The 19,791-nt window shown below is 45.8% G+C and overlaps 2 protein-coding genes across 2 annotated transcripts in view; both read right to left on the bottom strand.

The window, feature by feature from the left end:
• Nucleotides 1–15,094, bottom strand: part of TMC7 (transmembrane channel-like 7) — a 60,715-nt gene extending 45,621 nt beyond the window's left edge. The window contains exons 1-3 of the mRNA XM_006892714.1: nt 15,085–15,094; nt 12,377–12,620; nt 7,716–7,864 (exon numbers count right to left, since the gene is read on the bottom strand). Coding sequence (XP_006892776.1) covers nt 7,716–7,864; nt 12,377–12,620; nt 15,085–15,094 — 403 coding nt within the window. The remainder of the gene's footprint in view (nt 1–7,715; nt 7,865–12,376; nt 12,621–15,084) is intronic.
• LOC102845327 (hepatitis A virus cellular receptor 1-like) lies at nt 6,491–6,796 on the bottom strand. The gene is made up of 2 exons (XM_006892680.1): nt 6,790–6,796; nt 6,491–6,612 (listed from the first exon to the last, which is right to left on the bottom strand). Exons 1-2 carry the CDS (start codon nt 6,794–6,796, stop codon nt 6,491–6,493), a joined length of 129 nt encoding a protein of 42 aa, XP_006892742.1.
• Nucleotides 15,095–19,791: the final 4,697 nt, after the last annotated feature.

Here is a 19,791-nt window from a genome sequence, read left to right as displayed (position 1 = left end):
TTGGTATACAATCCCCCTGCACCCCTCCCACTGCCCCAGGTACACTCCACTATGCACCCTTAATTCTGGACTCTTGTGATAACTATAATACCCTATCATATATCACTTTTAAATTATTCTCTTCCTCATCTGTTTCAATGCAGTACACATAATTTACCCAGTTTTTCTCAGTCTTACTCCAACCCTTATATCAGTCCCATTCTACAACAGTGGCACCATGCAGTATTTGTCCTTATGTGACTGAGATACTTCACTCAGCATAATGTTCTCCAGGGACACCCATTTTGAATAATATTGCATGAGTTCCTTGTTTTTCAATGCAGCTTAGTATTCCATTGTGTGAATATACCACAGCTTCTTTATACATTCGTTTGTTGATGGGAACCTGGGTTGTTTCCAACTCCTTGCTATTGTGAACAAAGCTGCAATAAACATGGGTGTGCAAATGTCACTGAATTTTAATAGTGGTTGAACTGGTGTATGTTTTACTGTGCAGACTCTAACAACAACAAAAATAAAATAGGAAAAAATCGTTCTCTTTTTCCATCTGTATATGTGATTGGCTCAGCACCATTTACTGCAAAGGTCCTACTTACGTCAGTCAGCTGCAGGAGTGTCTCTGTTACGAGACCGTGAACCATCCCCGTAAGAATCTGTTTCTGAACACTCAGTTCTGTCCCTTTAGTCTATTTATCTACTTTTGCACCAACACTACACTGTTTTAAGAACTGTCAAAGCTCACTGCCATCAAGTCCGCACTGATTCATAGCTGACCACTTAAGCAGAGTGTTCATCTTTCTCCCAATAAAGTGGTGCTGGTGGATTTGAACAATCAGAGAGGCACCACTATTGATTTTCTGCACAACTCCCTACAGATTACGCCACCAGAGAAGTGCAGATTTATGATAAGGAAAATTCCACCTCTGCTGAGTCCATTCCAACTCGGAACGACCCTCCATTGAGTTTCTAAGGCTATAAATCCTTACAAGAAGATACTGCTCATCTTTCTCCCATGAAGGAGTCGGTGGATCTGAACTACTGACCTTTTCATTAGTAGCATAATAGTCCACAAACAGAAGCTCAAAAAAACAGCCATTTGGGACAGAACCAACTCATAATTGATCCTCAAGTGTTTTTCTGAAGATATTAATACGTTGCCACAAATGACAGCTGTAGCCATCCTACACATTTTAATTAATTAAAGAAGGGACATCATTCATACAAAGTACACTAGTGCACTGTTAATTATTCAGTAATACATTAAAAAAATTGTAACATTCCAGATAACATATCAATTCCTTTTTTGTGCCATTTTTCATGTTTAACAATTTGGAATATTTCCGCAAATATTCAGTGTGCAAATTGTCAGTGTGTGGTAATTTTCACTTCCAAACATACGACTGATGCTCAATTTCATATGGCAGTTGTAAAAAAATGAAAAAAACAAAGTGTTTCTAAGCATGGTCGTCAATTTATAAGTGTGCGGCAACGTGCTAATTGCACAGGAAGAGACTGTCCCTCTGTCACAGCCACAGGTGAACGCAAACTGCCAGCAAGGTGTGGCCTTTAGGTCAGCAGAGCGACTCCCAATGAGCTAAACCACCAGAGCTTTTGAGATTTATAGGAAAACTTACTCTCTGGGGCTAAATTTCCTACTCAGTCCTTTGCATTCTGATAAGCATTTTAGAATCAGCATGTTGATTTTTACATACATAAACCTGTTTTGATTCCAGCTAAGATTACATGGAGATACATAGGTCAACTTGGCAAAAAGTGGTTATGTTTTCCACACTGTGTCTTTTGATCCATGAACATGGTATAGCTCACCCTTCTCCACCACAGTTTATAACTTTCCACAGAGGCCTTAAACATTTATCATTGTATACATTCCTACTAGGTATTTGAAGCTTTTGAAACTATTATAATTAGACCATTTTTAAAAGTTTTCCTTTTGTAACTATTTACAAAGAGCTCTAGAGGAGCTCGAGTTGGCTTAGTGGGCAAGGAGTTGCACTGCCAACCCAAAGGCAAGTAGCTTAAATCCACCAGCAGCTTTGGGGGAGGTAGATGTGCAATTGCCTCTCAGGTGATTTACAGCCTTTAAAAACCCACTGGAGGGTCTGCTATGAGTCTGCTATCAGCTCAACAGCATGTATAGGAACCTTGCTAAATTTACCTGTTAAAATAAAGCCCTTTGTCGTCTCTGTTTTCTACATACAGTGGAAGCAGCAGAGCTCAGTAGGAATGACTTCTCTTGCACTTTTCCATCTTATGGTCTTCCCACTTTCCTAATACTCTCTATTAGTGCAAACTATCTGAGTTTCCCCTCTCAAGCAGGTTTCTGCTTACACAAGTTCTGGCTCTTGTGGGTTTTTCATCTGTCAAAGTTCTAGCAGTAACTAGAATCAGTCGGGAGCTCTGGAGGTGTAATCCCCGACGAGCTGCCCCACTAAACCAAAGGCTGTGCGTCTCCAGTGGTTCAAATGCACCAGCAGCTCTGAGGGATGGATGCGGCTCTGAGACTGAAGATGTGCTGTCTCCTTCAGAGACAATTTACATTAAGACGGGCAGTCTACTCCAGTAACAATTCACAGAGACTCAGTAGAGGGTCGCTGGGAATCAGAACCCCCAGTGATGTTGAGGTGGCTTTAAAGTCCCGTTTCCCAGCAGTTTAACCATCTCTTCAGGTGGAGAGCTGGCGTCAGTGTCTATCAGAGAAGAACTGTCCCACAGGGTTTCAGTAGCTGATCTCCTGGAATCAGATCACAGATCTTTCTTCCAAAGTGCCTGTGGATGGATTCAAATCTCCAATCTTTTGATTAGCAGTCAAATGTGATAATGGTTACCCATGGTGGAGAGTGTTTGATGGAACTCCCTGTTTAAAACAAGCTTGGAAACAGGAGTGGCATCCACTTCCGTAAATAGCTATTTGCACCTCTCTGGGAGTCTTTTATCAAAGAAAATACGTAATCCTGAGAAGCATGTGATCACGGCTCTGCTACATTATCCAGTGTATATTTTCTCCTCTAATTTTATGTCTTGACTTATTTCCAATCTCTGTGTGTGTGTGTGTGTGTGTGTGTGTGTGTGTGTGTGTGTTGTTGTGTGCCATCAAGTTGCTTGCAACTCATCGCAACCCTATGTACAAAAGCTCTGAACTCTGCCCTATCACTATGTCTGATACCCTTAGTCCTACCATCTCAATCAATCCATCTCACCTCCTGTGCTAACCTACCATCCTTCTGAGCAGGATGTCCTTCTCCAAGGACAGGTCCCTCCTGGTATGTGACCAAAGTATGTGAGACAGCTTCAAAATCCTAGCCTCCAAGGAGAAACTTGGTTTCACTCTCTCCAAGGCAGACCGATTTATTTTCTGCATTGTTTATAATGTTCAATATCAGTCTCTTTAAGGAGTCCTGTAGGTGTGGTTACATACTGCACTGCTAACAGTAGGTCAGTGTTTTGAATCCATCAGCTGCTCTGTAGAAGAAAGAGGGGAAGTTTCCTCCCACAGAGAATTACAGCCTTGACACCTGGCGGTGGGTCACAATGAGTTTGAACCTTCTCAACAGCAAAGGGTTCCACTGGGTTTGGGTTTTCAAGAGCAGGGAAGGTGACCCTTGAAGCAAGCTGACTGCATAACCTTAAGATTTTTCTACCTTATCATTCTTAATGTTATGCATATTAGGTTAAAATGAACAGCAATTTTTAAGCAATGCATGTATCACCCATGCTTCAAAATTCACAAAGTTTCCAGTGGCTGATGTCTGGCAAGTAGATCATCAGGCATTTATTTCGAGGTACCTCTGGGTGGATTCAAGCACCAACCTTTGAGTTTGCAGCCAAGTATGCCTGCAATTTGCACCCCCAGGAACTTCTGGTTCTTGTACACCGCATGCCAAATTCTCATCATTATGGGGAAGGAAAGGACCTCTTCAGTGCTGTAGGCTCCTTTCACAGTCTGGGGACCCTTTGAGCCTCATCTCAGAGTATCATTTTTAAATACCAGTGGACATAGTTATCCTACTGGGAAAAATCCTATTTGTGATCAAGTAACACATGAGCATTATCAACAGGACATTAAATAACAAGCCCTACTGGAAGGTGTTAAGAAGCCAAGACAATATTTTAAAGACTGAGGTGACTTGACCCACGTGTGGTATTTTTCACTCGTCTCATACATATGGTCTGTCCACTTGCTGTACAGCGGTAACTCGTGGTTGCTGTGACGCTGAACACTGTGACACTAATGTGTCAAATGTGATAATGGTTACCCATGGTGGACAGTGTTTGATGGAACTCCCTGTTTAAAACAAGCTTGGAAACAGGAGTGGCATCCACTTCCGTAAATAGCTTGCCTTGGGAAACCCTATGAACCTAGAGAAAGGATGAAAGTTATACAAGTGTTCAGGTCTTTCATTCATAGGGTCGCTATGAGTTGTCTACAACTCGATGGCACTTAACAACATATATGTATGTATATCTAATAACCCTGGGAGCTCTGGCAGCCTAGTGGGTAAGGAGTTGAGTCACCAAACCAAAGACAGGTGGTTTGAATCCACCAGAAGCTCCTTAAAAGAAAGATGGGCAATCTGTTCCATGTGATTTTACTGCCTCTGAAAAGGAGTCAGCGATGAGTGGGAGGACGGCACAGGATAGAGCAGGGTTCAAATCTTTTGTTCATAGGGTTGCTATGAATTGTACTCGACTCACGGCATCTAACAACAACAACAAGAGAATGGGACTGTCCTTGGGGTTGGGGAGAGACGGAGTAAGATGGGTTCAATAATGTATACTGCACTGAAACAGAGGAGGGAGAAAACTGTTTAAAGAGATATATGACTAGGTATTTCTGTCATCACAGGAGTCTAGAGCGAGGGCTACATGGTGGAGGGGACCTGGGGGAGGGTTTGTAAAACAATGAAAGAATCCTTTCTTTTACTTTTCCATAATTTTTGACTCATGTACTTATAACTTGTTAGTCAAATTTGTGTCTTCTAGGTTGCAACACCCCCATGATACATCTTCAAGGATATGAACATGTACGGCCAAGCACAATCAATAAGAGTGCATCTAAATTCCAAAATCAATCTCCATAATAGTCTATGTGTTTCCTACTGCCAAAGGGGCCCTTTAGAGTAGTGAGAGAAGATCTTCACCCTGAAACCCACAGCGTCCCTTTTCAGCAGGAAGTAGCTAAGAGAATACGCCATCCCCTTTTCCTTATGACTCAGGGTGAAGTCTCTCTCAGGGAGGAGTGATAGGGAATGGCAAAGGACACACTGACAAAGAAGATTAATCAGAACTGACTTTGACAAGCACTGTGGCAATTGGACAATTAAAACAGACATTCGGATGGCGGGGAAGAAGAACAAACTGGGGAGGAGGGTGGAGAGAATGGTGCGACAATGAAGGAGTAAAAGCCCAGAATCCCTGTGAATGTTCATTGAAACGAATAAAATTTAATCATAATTTAAAAAAAAAAAGAGTCAGTTCTGACCTGAGGACACATCATAACAACAACAACATCATCATCATCATCATCATCATTTATGTGATAGTTGGCCTAGGAAAATAGAGACTAAAGAACTGTTGCCTTTGAATTATGGGGTTGGTGAAGAATACGCAATATACCATGGACTGCCAGGGAATCCACAAATCTGGTGTGGAGGAAATGTTCCTTAGAAACCCTGATGATATTTCAGCTCACATACTTTGGGCACATTACCAAAATAGATCAGTCCTTGGAGAAGGACAATATGCTTGGAAAAGTAGAGGGTCAGGAGTAAAGAGGAAGACCCTGGACCATATGAATAAACACAGTGGATACAACAGGCTCAAATACAGCAACAACTGTGAGGACCAGGCTGTGGTCATTCAATTGTACGCAGGGATACGATGAGGGGGAACTGACTCGATGGTGCCTACCAACAATAACCCTTTAACATCAAAGTCATTTTAAAACAAGGAAGATCATAAATTTTGTTCTACATCTGTAACATCTAGAAAGATGGAGAAACCATCTATGTGACAAAGACAAAAATGTTTCAGATAACAATTAGGGTTGGTTGTTCACACACATTGTTGAAGCAATGCTATCTCTTTCAGGTTGATGTTGGTGGAGTAGATGTTGCTGGTGGGGTTGATGTTGTAAGTGGAGCTGGTGTTGGTGGTGGGGTTGATGTTGTAGTTAGAGTTGGTGTTGGTGTTGATGTTGATGTTGGTAGTAGGGCTGATGCTGATGTTGCTGGTGGGGTTGATGTTGTAGGTGGGGTTATGTTGTTGGTGGGGTTGATGCTGGTGATGGGGTTGATGCTGATGTTGCTGGTAGGGTTGACATTGTAGGCGGAGTTGATGTTGGTGGTGGGGTTGATGCTGATGTTACTGGTGGGGTCCATGTTGTAGGTGAAGCTGATGTTGCTGGTAGGCTTGGTGTTGGTGGTGGGGTTGATGTTGGTAGTAGGGTTGATGCTGATGTTGCTGGTGGGTTTCATGTTGTAGGCAGAGTTGGTGTTAGTGGTAGGGTTGATGTTGGTGATGGGGCTGATGTTGTAGGCAGAGTTGATGTTGGTGGTGGGGTTGATGTTGGTAGTAGGGTTGATACTGATGTTGCTGGTGGGGTTCATGTTGTAGGTGGAGTTGATACTGCTGGTGGGGTTGATGTTATAGGTGGGCAGAGATGATGCTGTTGTGGGTTTGACATTGATGTTGTGTAACATCAAGTCAGAAGTGACTTATAGCTGACCCTCCAGTAGGTTTTCAGAGGCAGTAAATCTCAAGGGAAGTGACAGCCCATCTATATCCCAAGGTGCAGCTGGTGGATTCAAACTGTATACCTTCGAGTTTTTAGAAGCAAGAGTAGCATCCACTTCCTAAATAACATGCCTCCGGAAACTCTATGAACTTTGATAAATGTTGATAGATGTAGAATGGCTTAAGGCCTTTTATTCATAGGGTCACTATGAGTCATACTCAACTCGAAGGCAAATCAACACCTTTGAGTTGGAAGCACAAATCCTTACCACTAAGCCACCAGAACTGCCTCCTTTATCAGGTTGTTGTTGATTTGTACTGTATAGTCAGAACAAATCCATAGTTGACCCTCTGGTGGGGTATTATTATTATTATTATTATTATTATTATTATTATTATTATTTGCGTGTACAGTCAAATCAGATTTGACTGGTACAGGAGGAGATTGTTCCTCCTTCTCCAGCAAAGCATCTGGTGGATTTGAACTGCTCAGCTATGGGATTGCAGTGCACCTTCTTGCCACTAGGCCACCAGAGCTCACCCCTCTGGTGGGTTTTAAGAGGCAGTTAATCACACTGGAGGAGATTGCCCATCCTTGTCCTGCCTCGAACCTCATGCCTTTGGGATTGCAGTGGAGCTTCTTGCCAGTAGGCCACCAGAGTTCCGTCCTCTGTTAGGTTGTTGTTGGTGTTGTGTACTGTCGTATTGGAACCGATCCATAGCTGACCCTCCAGCGGGTTTTCAGAGGCAGTTAATCACACAGGAGGAGATTGCCCGTCCTTTGAAGGCAGAGCAGCTAGCAGCCTTGAACCGTGTGCCTTCAGAATTGCAGTGCAGCTTCTTGTCACTAGGCCACCAGAGCTCCCTCTTCTATTAGGTAGAAGTTAGCAAAGGTGAGGAGGTTTCTACACCCAACGCAGAAACACCACGCAGGGGACAGTGCCAAGGGAGGGGCACAGTACCTTCAATGCTGCGGATGTCTTCCTGCCAGAGCTCCAGGTGGGCTGTGATCTCATGGACTTTCTCCAAAAACCTCTTCCAGGACCTGCTGCTGTACTGTTTCCACTGGTCCCACTCTGATAAGTACTTCAGTTGGGTCTCTTGAATGTCCCTGCAGGAAAAGCAAGCATGACACAATCTACAGCAATCCCAACTCAGCATCAACTAAAACCCAACCCAGGAACAGCGTCAAGAAAGCCATACTCCATGGAACTGAGCCTGACACCCGTGGCGCTTCTGCACCCCTAAAAAGAGCAACTCTGCCCTCTCTCTCCTACAACACACTCCTTTCCCTAACTTGTTGTCACTGGTAGCTGCCACTGAACTGGCAATTAGGACACACAATAGAGCAAAACATTGCTTGGTCCTGAGCCGCCTTCCTGGTTGTTAGAATGTCCGGTCCACCACTGTTGCCACCACTGTACCTTCCAAGCTAAGCGGCTTGTCTCCCAGCACGACAGCTGGCAATATTCTTGCCATGCCACATAGGGTTTTTGTGGATGAATTTTCAGAAATGAGTGCTAGTGACGTAGTCTGTAGGGAGTGGCACCGTCAACCTAAAGGCTGCCAGTCAAATCCACATCTCCAGCTGTGTGATTTACTGCCCCTGAAAACTAGCTAGAAGGTCAGCTGTGAACCAGTACCAACTTGACGCCAATGAGATGAAATAATGAGAAATTTCAGATGTAGATTGCCAGGCCTTTCTTCCTAATCTTTCTTGGTCTGGAAATTCTGTTCACACTGTCTCTCATGGGTGAGCTCACTGGCATTTGAAATATTAAAGAAACAGCTTCTAGTAATCAGCAACATGCAAGCTACTGAGAAGCAGACTTTTGGAAGAGTAATGGAATCATGACTGACCCTTAATTGTGGGATCATTTGATTAACATTTATCTGGCTCATGAAAAACAGAGAAAAGACTGATGTTGCCAATGATTTAATTTTACTTGGGTCCACAGTCAACCACCGAAGGAAACAGCTGTCAAGAAATCAAATGGTCTACTGCATTGACAAATATGCTGTCAAGGACCTCACTGAAGTTAAAGAGCAAGGATGTCACTTTAAAGATTAAGGTGCACCTATCCCAAACCATATGCATGTGAAAGTTAAACAATGAATAAAGAAGACCAAAGAAGAACTGATGTCTTTGAGTTGTGGTGTTGGCAAAGAATACTGAATACATACCATCATTGCTGTTGTTGTTGTTAAGTGCCGTCGAGCACAGGCGACTCATAGTGACCCTATGAACTAAAGTCCTCGACACTTGCATGTGTGACTTTCATCCTTTCTCCAGGTTCATAGGGTTTCCGGAGGCAAGCTATTTACGGAAGTGGATGCCACTACTGCTTCCAAGCTTGTTTTAACCAGGGAGCACCACCAAACACTGTCCACCATGGGTAAACGTTATCGCATTTGACACATCAGTGTGAGTGTTCAGCTTCACAATGACCACAAGTTAGCTCTGTACAGCAAGTGGACACACCAGGGCTATATGGCCTAGAAGAATGAATACATACCATAGATTGCCAAAACCTATGTTGAACAACAAACAGCCAGGGTGGTCCTTAGAAGAAGGGATGGTAAAACTTCATCTCACATACTCTGGGCATGTTGTCGATAAAATGTATTGACACAGTGGCTGCAGCAATGAAGTCGAGGATATCAGAGGTGATAAGGATGGCACAGGATAGGAAAGGGTTCAGATCTGTTGTTCCATAGGGGAACGCTGGTGGCCTAGTGGCAAGAAGCTGCACTGCAATCCCAGAGGTGCAGTTCGAATCCACCAGATGCTCTGCTGGAGAAAGAAGGGCAATCTCCTCCTGTACCAGTCAGATCCGATTTGATGGTACACACACAGATCTCTTGTTCATAGACAATAGGGTCACGATGGGCTATACTCAACTTGAGGGAACCTCACAACACTAACAAGAAAACCTCATGGCCTTCGAATCAGAACTGTCTCCTACCTGACCCTTTAATGGGTTTTTGAGAGACCCTAAATTGCATGTGGAGGAGATTCTCCTGCAGAATGGTCCATGGATTCATCCTAGAGAGGTGTGGCCTTTGGGTTAGCTGCTAATGTCTCTCGGACTAAGTTACCAGTCCCTCTACTGTCAGGAGTGGTCCCAACAAGGGGGTTGAAGAGGAACCACCACCCATGTGAGCTGATTCTGGGTTTATAGGTGAGTGTAAGCAAAGAAATTTGCCTTTGTCCTTAGTTCCTGAGGGAAAAGGTCCAAAACCTTGGAAACTTGGAAAGTCACTAGAAAATGAAGCATCTCTAACAGCTTCAGACCACATCTGAGGATTTATGCTAATGAGGAAATTCAGGTGAGGGCTGGCCGGGCCAGACCACCTGGTGATAAGACTGCAACCTCAGAAGTGGGTGGCTGATGGAATCAATTAAGCATCTGACTGATCTAATCAATTGTGCCCCTATAATGTTGATGCTGTATACGGTCAAGTTGGAACTGACCCATAGCAGACCCTCTTAGTCAGGTTTTCAGGGGCAGTTAATTGCACAGGAGGAGAATGCCCACCCTTCTCCCAGTGAGCAGCTGGTAGATTCGAACCACATGCCTTCAGGATTGCAGCACAGCTTCTTGCCATGAGGCCATCAGTGTTGCAGCAAAGTCGCTGGATACAGAAATCCCATGGGCTTACTGGTTAATGAAAGCTATTGTTGTGCATGAGAGGAGAGTGCATCCCTTCTTGGGACACAGAAACTTCGTGTTGGAAATCTTCTCAGACCTTGCCCTATGCACCCCCCCACCCCCATATGTATCCTTTTTTGCTGTAATAAAATTGCAGTCCTTAGTACTTCCCATGCACTCTGAGTCCTTTTAGGGAATTACTGAGCTCGGAGAGTAAGAAGGTCATTAGTGAGGGAGTTGGGCATCCCTGAGCTCATATTCTGAAGCAGTAGAGGGAATCCCCAAATTTGTAACGAAAACATCAGAAGTGAGGGTTAGCATGGACATGCCCAAGCTTGTGGCTGGCTACTTGGTCTTGGTAGTGGAATGTGCCCTTCCGTTACTGAGGGGTGGCTATGGGCAGGAAGGATCTAGAGGGAAGAGAAAAGACCAGAGAATGGCCAAAATTATTGGGGCAGCTATTGCTGCCAGTTTAGGGCCTGTGTCAGGAAAAGGAAGTCTTACTCATATACAGTGCCACCCAAAGGTAATAAAGGAGGTCAGAATTGCTTCCACTGTGGAAAGCTGGGCCACTTTAGTAGACAGTGTCACAGACGAGAGCCACAGATAGGCAAAGGAGTAGAGAGGAAGCTCCCACTCACTTGCTTTAAGTGTGGCTCTGAAGGACACTTGGCCAAGGGTGGCCCACATCAGGTCCTCGTGGCAGACAGGATTGACAGGCCCCAGCTCCCAGCTGGAAACAAAGGAGGACGCTTCAACGATTTAGATCCTCCCAGAAGAGCCGTGGATGAGCATTAACATTAATGGTAAGTATATTCATTTTCTCCTGGGCACAGAGCCTACTAATTGGCCCTAAAAGCCTTCTGTGGTCCCAACTCTTCTCACTATCTCTTAGTTGTTGGAATAGATGGAAAACCTCATAAGCTGTTCCTTACTTCACCTCTACCTTGCATGTGAACTTCCGAGTTGTAAAATAGCCCAGTGGTAGATGGAATTTGCTCCAGGACTTAAGCATAAATGACATAGCTGAGCCTCTACATCTTGTGGTTCCTAACCTGCACACTATAATAGACAAAGTGCTTGTCTATAGGCCTTTTATTGTAAGAACCACCTTCCCTCTGTAACTTGATTTGTGCCACTACTAGAACCTCTACTCGGAATATTGTTGCTTGTTTAAAAAAAATGGAATTGGAATCAGCTGCAGAAGTTTTATTTCCACACACGGAGCAATGAGATAAATTACACTTTGAGCCTGTGGCCATGAAGAAGATGCCCAGCTATTGACCAAAACCCATTCCCCCCTTCTGCTGCTCCCTGTGGCCGTGTGGCTACGGGGCAGACCTTGTGAGCCGCTCAGACCACAGAACACAGATGTCACGCTATGCTATCTCCAAGCCTAGGCCTCTACTTCTAGAAGTGTCTCTCTTGAACCCCGTGAACTGCGGCTGCGTGAACACGCCCAAGCTTGCCTCCTAGAGGACGGACTGCGTGGAACAGGAATGGTCATCCCTGACCAGTCCTCCCCAGCCTAGCTCAGCAGAACCACCTGCCTGGCCCACCGCTGGCCAGAGTGAGTTCTTCTGAAGTCGAACAACTGCTCAGCTGCCGGGTAGACTCAGACAGTTGGTGGTACTTTAAAGCTGCTAAATTTGGGGGTAGCTTATTACACAAGCAGTAGCTAACTTGCACTCATCCACTGGCGAGTTACACAGGGAGCATTACAATGTGACTTTCAGGATGCATGGGTGAGGGTCAGTGAATGCGGAAGACCTGGCCCCTGAGCCATGTGGGCAAAAAATCAACTTTTAACATGTTAGCGATTACGTGCTTGGGTCTCTTTTATCACAGGAATGCAGATGGCGTTAAGTAATGGCATTATAGATGGGGAAAATCTTTGGAAGACGCACCCCAGGTACTGAGTGTCTCCCTACCCAGCCATGACGTGACTTCTGGGCCGCTGGGGGACCAACCTTAGCCTCCGCTTCTCAGAGATGTTCAGGGCATACTTCCGAATGGACTGGCTGCTGAGGTGCTCAGTGACCTCTCCCTCGAGGGTGGCATGGTTAGAGTCCGTGGGCTTCAGCAGCGCGCCCCTCGGCTTGTCTCTGTTAGTGACGGTGCTCCTTCTCCGCGCGATGGACCGGTAGCTTGGCAGTTCCTGAAGGACGTTCATGGGTGGGTTCGACTGACAGCTGGAATCCAGAGAGTGGCTCTCTGAGTGAAAGAAAGAAAACCATCATTCATTCAGTTCTGGTCTTAGGAGCCAGGGAGTAAAACGTGTACAACTGGCTGGGATCTCATAGAGCATTCCAGAACCTCCGAGGAGTAGCCTGGTCTAGAACAAAAAGCATTTAAACCTTCAATATGCATGTTATTTACCCAGATGACACTTAAAACAATTTAAAAATTAAACATTGTTGCTGTTGCTATGTGCTGTCAAGTTGGAACCTACTTAAAGCTGATTCTTCTGCAGGTTTTCAGAGGCAGTAAATACCACAGAAGGAGACTTCCCTTCCTTCTCCTATGGAACAGCTGGTGGATTCAAACCTCATGCCTTTGGGATTGCAGCACAGCTTCTTACCACTAGGCCACCAGAACTCTAGATGGTGAGAATGGGCAGGGGTCAGGTGGGGTGTTAATCATAGGGCTGCATAATTTGATGGGTGGCGGGGTGAGGGAAATGGGAAGAAGGATCTTTCGTGAAAAACAATGTATTCACACTTTGTAAATACATCAGTATAAAAACAGAATATATCAAGGCAACAGTCTTGGGGGTCTTCCAGTCTCATCAGGTTAGGAGGTCTTTCAAGACCAGTATTCTCCTAAGCTCTGGTGGTCTAGGGTGTAAGGAGCTGTGCTTTCAACCCAAAAGCAGGCAGTTCGAATCCACCAACTGTTTCTTGGGAGACAGATGGGCAGTTTTCTCCTGTGTGATTTACAGCCTTGGAAAACCCAGCTATGAGTCAGTTCCAACTGGATGGCATATAACAACATTTTGCCCACTGAACCAGGCAGAAGTTTAACTTTTGCTGTGTCTCATGCAGAGTTTTTATAGAACTGAGTGGGCTGGCTCACTTTGACAAGAGAAAAGCCACCTTCAGCGTGGTTTTACGTCTCATCAGTCTTTATTTGCGAGAAGATGGCTCTGAGAGAAAACTGAGTGGAGAAGGAGGCAAGAGGCTGTAATTATCTCTGCCTTCACAGGCAGAAGCAGCAAAGCTTCCACTGTGGAGTCTGTGTCAGAGCTGAACCACAAGACACTCGGTTTGGGGAAGCCTGAGGTCTGTGGTAGAGCCTTCACTCTATTCTGACCCTTAGCTTGGGCTCAGATGTCAGAGTTCCTTCTAACAGTCAAACCAGCCCGAGGCTTTGCTCTCAACTAAAATTCCGTTTGAATTGGATCTCAGCTATCAGACCCACTTAGTGGAGGGGCAATTCCTTGCCCTGACAGATCCTGTCCTAAAGGATTCTCTGAAGTCATAGCTCCCACCACCACGTTGCCAAGCAGCAGAACCCCAGAACAGACCTAGCAAACTTTTAATTTGAATTTGTGCACAGAACTCAGTCCTGGCTCTATAATAATGTTCTCATAAGATTTCCAAAAGCCTGTCATTTCAGAAGTGGATGGCCAGTCCTGCAGCTTAGTCTGTCCCAGTCTGGAAACTCTGCTGAGAGCTTACACCATAAGTGAGCATGCTGGTATTTGAAATACCAGTGGATTATCATCGCAGGTGTTAGATGGATCATGTCTGAAAGCAGAGAACACCAGAAAGATGTTGACTTGTGTTTTGTTGATTATACAAAAGTATCTGACTACGTGGATCATAACAAATTATAGATAACATTAAGAATGGTAATCCCTGAGTACTTAATTGTGCTCATGAGAAACCTGTATGAAAAGCAAGACTATATGAAGAAAAACATGGCATTGGAGGAAGGCTAACTAACCAATAGCCTGCATTTCACAGAAGATATAACCTTGCTTGTAGAAAATGAAAAAGACTTGAAGCACTTACAGAAGAAGATAAAAAAACTGGTGTTTGTTGTTTTGTTTTGGGTTTTTTTTGTGAGAAAAATTTGTATTTAGAATTAGACAGCTGGGTTCAGTTTAGATGATCCAATTTTGTTGGCAACATCCAAAGCATCATAGTCAGGAGCAAGTAGAACAGAGGCCTTCTTCTCTCCATCAGGCCTAATCAAAGTGTTGACCTTGGCCACATCAATGTCCTAGAGCTTCTTTACAGCTTGTTTAATTTGGTGCTTGTTGGCCTTGACATCCACAATGAACACAAGTATGTTGTTATCTTCAATCTTCTTCATGGCTGACTCAGTGGTGGGGGAAACTTGATGATGGCATAGTGGTTAAGCTTGTTTCCCCTGGGGGTGCTCAGTGTCTTAGGTTGCTGGAAGGTGGGTGACATGCAGATCTTCTTCTTTTTTTCGGCTGTGGATGCCCTTCAGGACTGCCTTCTTGGTCTTTAATGCCTTTGCTTTGGCTTCAGTTTTGGGAGGGGCAGGGGCTTCCTTCTTTGCTTTTGGCATCATCTTCATAGAAAGGGGAGTTGCTGTTGTTGTTGTTGTTAAGTGCCATCAAACCACTTGCAACTTACAGTGACCCTATGTACAATAGCTCTGAACCCTGTTCTATCCTAAGCTAAGCTTATTGTCTCTGACACACCTATCGCCATTACCGTAGTCACTAAGTCAATCCATCTCACTGAGGGTCTTCCTCTCTTACACTATCCCTTCACCCTCTCAAGCATGATATCTCTCTCCAAGGACTGGTTACTCCTTGCAACATGCCCAGAGTAAGTCAGCTGGAACTTCAGAATCCTTGCATCCAAGGAGCAGCCTGATTTCACTCTCTCCAGGGTGAACCCGTTTGTTCTCCTAGCAGTCCATGGTATATTCTTCTCCAGCACCACAGCTCAAAGGCATCAATTCTCCTTCTATCATCCCTAGTCATTGTGCAGTTTTCTGGTGAATAGCAAGTGACTGCAAAGACTACCGCTTGGATCATGTGCACCTTAGTCTCCAGACTGACATCATTGCTCTTCAGTACTCTGGAGAGGTCCCTGACAGCAGACTTTCCCAATGAAATTCATCTTTTGATTTCCTGGCTGCTGGTATCAAGAGTGTTGATGGTGGAGCCAAGCAAGCTGTTAACAATCTCAATCTCTTCACCATCTATCATGATGCTATGGTGCTGCCAATCATCCCAGTGGTGAGAATCTTTGTTTTCTTGATGTTGAGCTTCAATCCATATTGAAGGCTGCAGTCCTTGACCTTCTGCAGCAAGTGCTTCAGGTCCTCCTCCGTTTCAACAAGCAGGATTGTGTCATCTGCATAATGCAGATTGTTGATGAGTCTTCCTCCAATCCTGATGCCACATTCCTCCTCATAGAGCCCAGCCTCCTGGATGATCTGTTCCACATAAAGATTGCAGCAGTCAATAAATAAAAGATGTGTTGCACTGGGATAATATGCTGTCAAGGGTCTCTCCAAAGCATTAAAGAGCAACAATGTCAGTTTAAAGACTAAGGTACACCTGATCCAAGCCACGGTATTTTCAATGCACCTGGAATTTGGATGATGAATCAGGATGATGGAAGAAGAATCAACACCTCGGAATTGTGGGGTTGGAGAGCAGCGAGTATGCCGTGGGCTGCCAAGAGAACAAAACAAATGTGTCTTGGAGAAAGTGCAGTCAGGATGCTCCTTAGAGGCAAGGTTCCTCTGGGCATATTATCAAGAGGGGCTAGTCCTTGGGAAAAGGCATCATGCAGGGAAAGGTGGAGGGTCAGAGAAAGAGAGGAAGACTTTCCACAAGACAGACCGACACAGGGACTGTAACAGCGGGTTTGAGCATGTCGGACATTGTGAGGATGCTGAGGGGCAGGGCAAGGTTCTGATCTGTTGTTAAAGGGTCATAGTCAACTAGACGGAACCTCACGACTACAGCATCCTCCCAATCCTGGTCTTTTTACCCACTAAGGCTGCCTTGCCTACATTGTTTAGAATCTCTCTCTCTCTCTCTCTCTCTCTTTTTTTTTTTGCTGAGTGCAGTGTACTTTATTGACGGTACATGACAAAATGCGCTCTCCAAACCCCTCCCCTTTCTCAGGGCATTTGATAGAAACTTGTGTCAAGGATGTGAGATTCTCAGTAAGTGGGAGGATCGAGTTGGGGCAAGGACTCCCCAGCAGCTGAGGGTCTCTCTCTCTCTCTCTTCTAGTGCTATTGCTGGGGCTGGTGGTCCAAGGGGTTCTTATTCTTTGGGGGCCAGGTGAACCATCAGGTAGACCACCCGGTTGCTGTAGCCAAATTCATTGTCATACCAGGAAATGAGTTTGACAAAGTGGTCGTTCCGGGCAATGCCAGCCCCAGCATCAAAGGTGGAAGAGTGGGTGTCACTATTAAAGTCACAGGAGACAACCTGGTCTTCAGTGTATCCCAGAATGCCCTTGAGGGGCCCTTCTGATGCCTGCTTTACTACTTTCTTGATGTCATCATATTTGGCAGCTTTCTCCAAGACGGCAGGTCAGGTCCACAACTGACACATTGGGGGTGGGGACACTGGCAAGGAAAGCCATGCCGGTAAGTTTCCCATTCAGTTCAGGGATGACCTAGCCCACGGCCTTGGCAGCGCCAGTAGATGCAGGGATAATGTTCTGGGCAGCTCCACAGCCATCACGCCACAGCTTTCCAGAGGGGCCATCCACAGTCTTCTGGGTGGCAGTGATGGCATGGACTGTGGTCATGAGTCCCTCTACAATGCCGAAGTTGTCATGGATGACCTTGGCCAGGGGAGCCAAGCAGTTGGTGGTGCAGGAGGCATTGCTGACAATCTTGAGAGAGGTGTCATACTTTTCATGGTTCATGTCCATCACAAACATGGGGCATCGGCAGAAAGAGCAGATATGATTATCCGTTTGGCACCACCCTTCAAGTGAGCCCCAGCCTTCTCCAAGGTTGTGAAGACACCAATGGACTCCACAACATACTCAGCGCCAGCATCACCCCACTTGATGTTGGCGGGATCTCGCTCCTAGAAGATAGTGATGGCTTTCCCATTGATGACCAGCTTCCCATTCTCAGCCTTGACAGTGCCGTTGAATTTGCCGTGGGTGGAATCATATTGGAACACATAGACCATGTAGTTGAGGTCAATGAAGGGATCATTGATGGCGACAACATCCACTTTGCTAGAGTGAAAAGCAGCCCTGGTGACCAGGCGCCCAGTGCAGCTAAATCCATTTACTCCGACCTTCACCATCGTGTCTCAGGGATGGGCTGAGGCTGCACAAGAAGAGAGGGCAATCTGGATCGATGTGGAGCAGAGCGTCTGTTTAGAATCTTCTAAACGAAAGGTGGTGGTGATGGTGGTGTGTGCCACTGTGTAGGATGCAACCCACAGCTGACCCCACTCTCTAGTAGGTTTTCAGAGGCAGTAAATCCCATGGGAGGAGACTGCCCATCCTTCTCCCTTGGAACAGCTGGTGGATTCGAACCCCGAGCATTTGGGATTGCAACGCAGCTTCTTAGCACTTTACCACCTAAGCTGAACTTGTTGGAACACTGCCAGCCATTACTGAAGGGTTCCCCCACTCTGGAACAGCTTGTCTCTCTGTCTTTATCTCACTAATAGCTTAATAAAAGTGCCCTTAAAGAATATGTCTGAACTTGGGGTGTTTGTTTGCCTACATCAAGTACTAGATGCTAACCTGCTTGGTTAGAATCCCAGCTGTGCAGATTATTTGTTGTGTGCCTTTTAAAAAAGCTACTTAGCCTCACTTAACTTCAGTTTACTCATGTCTGACATTCATTCAAGCACCTTGACTTTGTGGCAGGTCTAGAGCTGCGGTGGCTGCAGTGGACAAATGACCTCCTCTCTCGGCCCTTGGATTCTGAGACGTGGAGAAGGAGGAGGCAGATGACCCGCAGACAGCAGAAGTTACGCTGGGACCACGAGCGCCAGTGAGAAAAGTGGGGCAGGCAAAGGGGGTTAGAGACACTGAATTAGGACGAGGTGAGGTCAGGGACAGCTGCTCTGTCAAAGTGACATTTAAGCTGAGACTAACCGAAAGGAGGAAACCATCCTGTGGGTATTACGAAAGATGTGACGTCTCCCAAGCAGACATCCCAGCTCTTGGCAGGTGTGTGTGGTAGGTGTGTCTGAAGAGAGCTGAGGGCCCTGTGAGGTGGGAGAAGTGTGAATTAAAAAGATACTCGGAGTTCCTTCCATGTGCGTCCCTCGCTCCTTGAATCTAGGCTGGCTTGGTGATTTCTTTTAACCAAAGACTCAACACAATGATGCTGTTTCAGTTCCAGACCTAAACCTTAGAAAACTGGAGGGGTGAAAAACTGGCCTTGGGGCAACATTTCAGAGGTTGTAAATCACATGGGAGGAAACTGCCTGTCTTTCTCCCAAGGAGCAGCTGGTGGATTCGAACCACTGATGAGGTGTTGCCTTTGGGTGTGCAGCACATTTCCCTGTGGACTATGCTACCAGAACTTGCAAAAACTTAGAAGGGTCTGGAGGCTTCTATTTTGGTGCTCTTTGGAGCTCTGGGCTGCCATGTAAGAAGAGAGAGGCTCTAAGAAGACATGGGAGACAACCAAGGAGTCCAGCAAGAATGCAAACCCCCAGACTCAGGGCCCCAGCACAGGGAACCGAGCCAGCATCCCAGCAGGGCATTTCCAGGGCGTGAGGAAGATGGAGATGCAAGGGTCCTGATCAGAGGGCCAGAGAGGGCAGCAACAGGTGACCAGAATGGGTAGAACAGACAAGCTGACGTCAGATAATGGCTGGGATCAGAAGCCAGGCTCGGCCAAGGCAACCTCAGAGACAGGAAGCCACAGAGGACTCTCAGCGGAGGCTGCATGGCCTGATAAAGGCTGTATGACACACAGGGCCAAGCCCTCAGGCCTGATGTGAGCATGTCTTTACCACTGTTAGGAGCCATCAGTCTGTAATCTTCACAAGGGCAAAGCCACAGTCTTTCCTCCTGCTGTAGAGAAAGTGGTGGAGCAGCAGGGGTGTTGAGCGCTTAGCTACTGCACCTCATAAAGGGACTTCAAAGTTCCCAGGCCAGAGGGAGGAATGGAGAGGAGGTTAACTCTGAAAGCACTGCCTCTCTGATGGGCATGTTCAGACACATGGACCAGCTGTCTTATTCCAGATGACACACAGACACAGGACAAGGCCCCTGCCCGTGCCCGCCCCGTGCCGGCCTGCCAGAGATACACTCAATCTTTTCTCCCAGCACATGAGAGGATATGACACGTTCCCATTAGTCAGAGCAAATTAGGAAAACAGATTCTGAAAGATGTGGGGTAAGAGCTGCTCTGAAAGCCACGGAACTTGCCCTGAAGGCCGCTGGAC

The sequence above is a fragment of the Elephantulus edwardii genome, unplaced genomic scaffold (assembly GCF_000299155.1).
Source record: "Elephantulus edwardii isolate Elephantulus edwardi_28Jun2011 unplaced genomic scaffold, EleEdw1.0 scaffold00117, whole genome shotgun sequence".
Taxonomy (NCBI): domain Eukaryota; kingdom Metazoa; phylum Chordata; class Mammalia; order Macroscelidea; family Macroscelididae; genus Elephantulus; species Elephantulus edwardii.
Note: the sequence above shows the minus strand (reverse complement) of the source record. Positions and strands in the feature narration are given on the sequence as shown.